Raw genomic sequence first — 5,688 nt, forward strand, 5'->3', positions numbered from 1 at the left:
AGAAACGCCCTCCGTCAAGCGTTAACGCCCCTGTGAATGGGGCGTAAGGTTGTATGGTGCATTTTTTTTTTCATGGATTGTTCTGGTCAGCACTATGTTTGCGCTGATGTGACCTGAGATGATCCAGTCGTTTAAAGCTCAGTCCACAGATACCACAGCAATATGGTCTTTCTCCTGTATGGGTACGTTGATGGACTTTCAAGATGTCGGCCCGAGTAAAGCTCTTACTACACATAGTGCACTTGTGTGGTTTCTCCTGTGTGTGAATACGCTTATGCAGCTTGAGATTCCACAATCGGCTGAATTTGTTCCCACATAGTGTGCAGGTGTAGGGCTTGTCTCCGGTCTGACTGCATCGGTGTCTTCGCAAGTCACTGAAGGACGAATAACCTTTTCCACAGTGGCTGCACAAGTGGAGACCCTCCCGCTGGTGGACACGCTGGTGCACTTTTAGGTTGCAGGCCTGAGTGAACTTCTTCCCACACTGGTTACAAGTGTATGCGGCACTTAAACCGACTCGGTGGGAGGGCGGGAAGGCGTTCACGGAAGCCCTGCTGTCTCCTAACGCTTGTCCAACATTAGGTTTCAGAGAGTGATTCAATGCATGTCCCTTATAAACTGCACCACTAGCTGTGTCCCCAACATACAGTGAGCGTCCTCGATGTCCGGTACCTCCGGCAACCCCACTTCAGTTTTGCAGGTAGCCAACTGCATTAATAAGTTGAACAAATATATATTTGGTAGGTTTCTTAAACTGAAATAAATCAATTTGTCAAAATGAGTGTTGTAGACAATAAGGCTCTAAAGAGCAAGTGACAATCTCTGGCCACTTTACAGCACAAGTAAACAATATTCACACTTTTAAGTAATGAAAAGTTAGCCACAGCATAACTTAAAGGCATATTTCAACCAAAAAAAATAATATTCTGTCATCATTTACTCACCCTCAAACCTGTTTTGCTTTATTTCTTCTACTAACACACAAAAGAAGACAATCTGAAAAATGCTGGAAACCAAACAGATTATATGGAGGGGAAAAAACTGACAATTTGAAAAAGAAAACTCACTAAGGGTGAGTAAATTATATTTATTTTGGGGTGAACTATCCCTTTAAGAAAAACTAAATCAAATCATGCAGAAGACATAACTATAATGGGAGGTGCCACTGCAACAATGCTATGACTTATGGCAAACATCTGTCTGATCATAATGTCCAGTTTGGTTTTATGACCCTCAACAATTTATTAATCCAAACAACTCAGCGGCTCTCGTTTACTTTGAATGGAGTGACGTCAAGCGTTGGCGAAATGAATTGTGGGTCCGTCGTGTTGGGTCCGTTGCTCGCGGCAGAAGTTGAAAACTTTTCAACTTTTCAAACGCCCACCCAGGCGTCAGCCAATCAGATCGCCTAATGCAAATACCCTAGCGCAGATGCTAGCCAGTCGCGTTCATGCAACACCAGAAGACTAATGTGATTGGCTGTTGTCACTATTACGGTCACATCAGCACCAAGCTTCAGAAACGCCCTCCGTCAAGCGTTAACGCCCCTGTGAATGGGGCGTAAGGTTGTATGGTGCATTTTTTTTTTCATGGATTGTTCTGGTCAGCACTATGTTTGCGCTGATGTGACCTGAGATGATCCAGTCGTTTAAAGCTCAGTCCACAGATACCACAGCAATATGGTCTTTCTCCTGTATGGGTACGTTGATGGACTTTCAAGATGTCGGCCCGAGTAAAGCTCTTACTACACATAGTGCACTTGTGTGGTTTCTCCTGTGTGTGAATACGCTTATGCAGCTTGAGATTCCACAATCGGCTGAATTTGTTCCCACATAGTGTGCAGGTGTAGGGCTTGTCTCCGGTCTGACTGCATCGGTGTCTTCGCAAGTCACTGAAGGACGAATAACCTTTTCCACAGTGGCTGCACAAGTGGAGACCCTCCCGCTGGTGGACACGCTGGTGCACTTTTAGGTTGCAGGCCTGAGTGAACTTCTTCCCACACTGGTTACAAGTGTATGCGGCACTTAAACCGACTCGGTGGGAGGGCGGGAAGGCGTTCACGGAAGCCCTGCTGTCTCCTAACGCTTGTCCAACATTAGGTTTCAGAGAGTGATTCAATGCATGTCCCTTATAAACTGCGCCACTTGTGTCCCCAACATACAGTGAGTGTCCTCTATGACCAGCACCTCCTGCAACCCCACTGCGAACTTCAGTGAAGGAATTTATGTCTTGCAAGTGGCCATCTGCATTAATAAGTAAACAGTGCATGTCTCTATCCACATCTTCTGTCTGGGGGCTGACTTGCACAGGTAAAGATCCTCCGTTTCCTCTCTTACTCTTAATGGAAGAGCTGTGACGTCTCCCACCTTCCTGGTCCAGGTCATTTTGATCAGGCCCAACCGCAACCGATACTGAATTACCCAACATGTCAAAAGTTCTTTCTCCGAGACCATCCAGGTCTCCCACCTCCAGTTCATGCACACTGTAGCTCGCTAGCTCTTCTGCGTCATAGCGTGCTGGATACGCCAGGCCCTGGACGTCTGTGATATCTCCGTAAGTCTCATTGTCAGCAGTCTGATCAAGTCCAGAGCTCCACTCTTCCTGAATCTGATGCAGCTCCTGCTCACTGTAACTGTGAGCTGAGAAATCTGATGTCTCAGCTCCTGGAAAACCAAACATGGAAAAAAATGTCTAATGTTCAAACACAGTCTAATGTGAGAGGGTTAAAGCAGTAATCAGATGTTTAAATCACACCTTCAGTATCCAACATCCACCCATCGTGAAGCTCTTTATTACCGGCAGTGGCATAAAGGGACTCCTCTTTCAATACGCAGTCCAGTTTCCTGTTCTCGATGCTTGCAGGCTACAGAGAACACAAAGACAGAATGTGCACAGAATGTTAAAGTCACGATGAAACCGACATAGCGACAGATCTGTTCTTCTGCATTGTGATGAAACAGATTATCAACAAAGAAAAAATGTAGGATAGGGACTTGGTTCTATTTATCAGTTGCTGATTGGATGGAGCATCCAGGGGTGGAGTTTAAGCAGACTAAATGATTGGAGAAGTCATGCATGCATCATCAGAAAGAAGTCTTTTTTTTTCACTGCACGATTAAGTAAAAAAAAAAGAAACATACTGTATGCCCAGATGAACTGTTCACATTAAGATCAATAACATGCATTTAGAAAATAATGCCTTGCTATCTTCACAGCATTATTTTTCAGGTTTCAGACACAGCTTTTGAGAAACACTGCAGTACGAGGCGACTCACCTCTGTTGTGTTACTGGAGCTGGTTTGGTCTTCTAACCTCTCTTTTCCCAAAAGGGTTTCAGACTCCAACTCACAGCTTCCCCAGTTCCCATCTGGAACTTTCTCCTGTTTGAGGCTGCGTTCATTTTCTACATGTGGTCAAGGGTGAATGCAACTGTGAGGGCATTGATTACACAGTCCTTTAATGGTCTTTAAAGGGACGGAAGAAAAAAGTAATATGTCTGGAATGATGTGAGGGTCTTTAAACAATTCCTTTTTCTATGTTATGTGGCGAGTTTGGATTTTTCAGTTGACAGAAATACTGGTTAACCTATGATGTTTTCTTTTTCTCATTTAGGGTCATGAACATGCCTGCAAAGTATGTGCTTGCAAAATGTATATTGTCTACTATAATTATGATGTTTGTAACTATATGTAATATATATAGTTATAATATTATAATTTTCATTTTTACACCACCAGACATATATATCGGTTCAAAATATCGGTTATTGGTCTACTTGATCTGTAATAATCCGTATCAGCCCTGAAAAACACACATTGGTCAACCCATAGCTCAGGTCACTGGGAATCTCACGATCTTGGTGTTGCTACAATGATTTATGTTTATTTTTTCGTATTGTGTGAGAAGTATTCATGTTAAAGGTTTACAAAAGGTTTATAAAATATGATGGTCCTATTGATTATAAAACCATTAGATGTCCTTATTGTAGAACATTACATATAGTGACAATCAAGACAACATTGAGCCTCAGTTGAATTGTGATTGCGAACAAACCTGATTGTGGTGGCATTTCTTCTTTTTCCTCGTTACACACACGGGCTTTGTCACACTCTGCGCACCTCAGACTCCTCACAGTCGTCTCTTGATTTTTCCGTCTGGTCTCGCTCCACTGGAGCCTCTTCTTCAGAGTCTCTACCTGCTCTCGACTACGGGACACTTCCTTCACGAAACTCTCCTCCACGAGACGGGTGATCTCAAATATGGCAGCTTTAAAAACGGTCTCCATGACCCCGGACAGCTGTGACTGAAACTGGTGAATGACTTCAGACATTATGATGAGAATACAGATGAAAAAGCCTTAAACCAACCTAGATTACTCTAGCTACTTTCTTTATTATATAAACAAGCACAACACCAACAATTCATCCTCCAGCTCCTCCTTGCTAGACGTTTCAAACCAAATTGTCACATCATATCGTTGGTGTGTTGTTGAACCATTTTTTAGTTTTGTCAAATCTGCACTAGTCCATACACTTGCTAGCGAGGACTGTTATTGTTAGTTTACGCTAACTACCGGTTATTGTTCTCTTATTAGAGTCCCATTTAAACATTGTAACATAAACGATACGCGGACAATCAGAGCCGATCTAAACTGGGACTGACTAGAAGCACTTCCTGTAACAAACATACGGATGGAAGCTAGGGACAAATTTAAAGGGACAGTTCACCCGAAAATTAAAATAGTGTTTACGAATTTACTGTTTTATTCTACTCAGAATCATTTCCTCACCTTCATTTTGTTGCAGACCTATGTGAATTTCTTCTGTGCGACGGACAAGTAGACTTTGGCCAGAATGACAGCCCCAGTCACCATTCACCTTCACTACATATTTTGTCTATACAATGAAAGTGAATGGTGACTGAGTCAAGGTGCGAATTCGCAGGCAAAAAAGGTAAATTTTCTATTATTAATAATGCAGGGCACCTCTGCAAACTTCAAGGGGTCTCCACATAAGTCATTTAAATAGTTATGTTAGCACAGTGTATATTAACAAAATACTATTTAATAAACACTCCAAACGAAGATTTACAACACTAAACTGACATTATATTTTTGAGTTTACTTATTTTTATTACAACAGAAGTACCATGAGATTGGAGGGCCTTTTGAATGTTGTCTTGGACTAAGTGGAGCCTTGGAGTCAAAAATCTTGAACCGTACTGCTCTAGATGCCTGCCATTGGAAAGGATTTCCCTTTCTAGTGTGCTATAAATAACTCCAGTAACATAATCAATTTTGTTATTTATGAAACTATACAACATACATGGCGATGTATGGTGCAAAGTCTTCCAAAATCCATTTGTGAAACATTTCAAGTAGTTGACTTCACAGTTATTGATAGGATAGCTAAAAGGAATGTGCTGATTCTAAAAACAGTGCCTGTTTTGCTTGAGCATGTCGCATTTTCACACAAAATAGCCTTCTTGTAAGGTGAAGAAGTTATGTATTACCCCTTAACCATGCCACAAAGACATGATTCCCACCTTCCTCTGATCCAGGCTATTTGAGCCATCTGTTTGTGGAATTCTTGTCCAATTTTCACATGTATGAATGATTCTGAAGACATTACTCTGTTCATTGTCATTCTTAAATTGTGTGTGTGTGGGGGTGGGGAGGGGGGGGGGTTT

The 5,688-nt window shown here is 42.2% G+C and overlaps 1 protein-coding gene across 3 annotated transcripts; it reads right to left on the reverse strand.

Annotated features, from left to right (window-relative positions):
• Positions 1–745: 745 nt before the first annotated feature.
• LOC107556810 (zinc finger protein 1 homolog) lies at positions 746–4,669 on the reverse strand. 3 transcript variants are annotated; one of them, XM_016240024.1, is made up of 5 exons: positions 4,054–4,669; positions 3,276–3,403; positions 2,755–2,863; positions 1,561–2,663; positions 746–1,267 (listed from the first exon to the last, which is right to left on the reverse strand). In XM_016240024.1, the coding sequence occupies exons 1-4, from the start codon at positions 4,328–4,330 to the stop codon at positions 1,588–1,590; spliced, it is 1,590 nt and encodes a 529-aa protein (XP_016095510.1). In that variant the 5' UTR covers positions 4,331–4,669; the 3' UTR covers positions 746–1,267; positions 1,561–1,587. The 3 variants fall into 3 exon arrangements, with proteins under 3 accessions (XP_016095510.1, XP_016095512.1, XP_016095509.1); XM_016240026.1 differs by lacking the exon at positions 746–1,267 and having other exon boundaries at positions 1,412–2,663; positions 4,054–4,303; positions 4,419–4,669; XM_016240023.1 differs by lacking the exon at positions 746–1,267 and having other exon boundaries at positions 1,412–2,663.
• Positions 4,670–5,688: the final 1,019 nt, after the last annotated feature.

This window comes from Sinocyclocheilus grahami, unplaced genomic scaffold (assembly GCF_001515645.1).
Source record: "Sinocyclocheilus grahami isolate Dianchi unplaced genomic scaffold, SAMN03320097.WGS_v1.1 scaffold579.1, whole genome shotgun sequence".
In the NCBI taxonomy this organism is placed as follows: Eukaryota; Metazoa; Chordata; class Actinopteri; order Cypriniformes; family Cyprinidae; genus Sinocyclocheilus; species Sinocyclocheilus grahami.

What these genes read in the sequence shown, in the direction of transcription:
- LOC107556810 (XM_016240024.1), bottom strand. Translation starts at nt 4,330, where the DNA reads ATGTCTGAAGTCATTCACCAGTTTCAGTCACAGCTGTCCGGGGTCATG. An exon ending in AGAAATGCCACCACAATCAG is followed by an intron (nt 3,404 to 4,053) that starts GTTTGTTCGCAA and finishes GACCACATGTAG; the next exon opens with AAAATGAACGCAGCCTCAAA. An exon ending in GCTCCAGTAACACAACAGAG is followed by an intron (nt 2,864 to 3,275) that starts GTGAGTCGCCTC and finishes TGTTCTCTGTAG; the next exon opens with CCTGCAAGCATCGAGAACAG.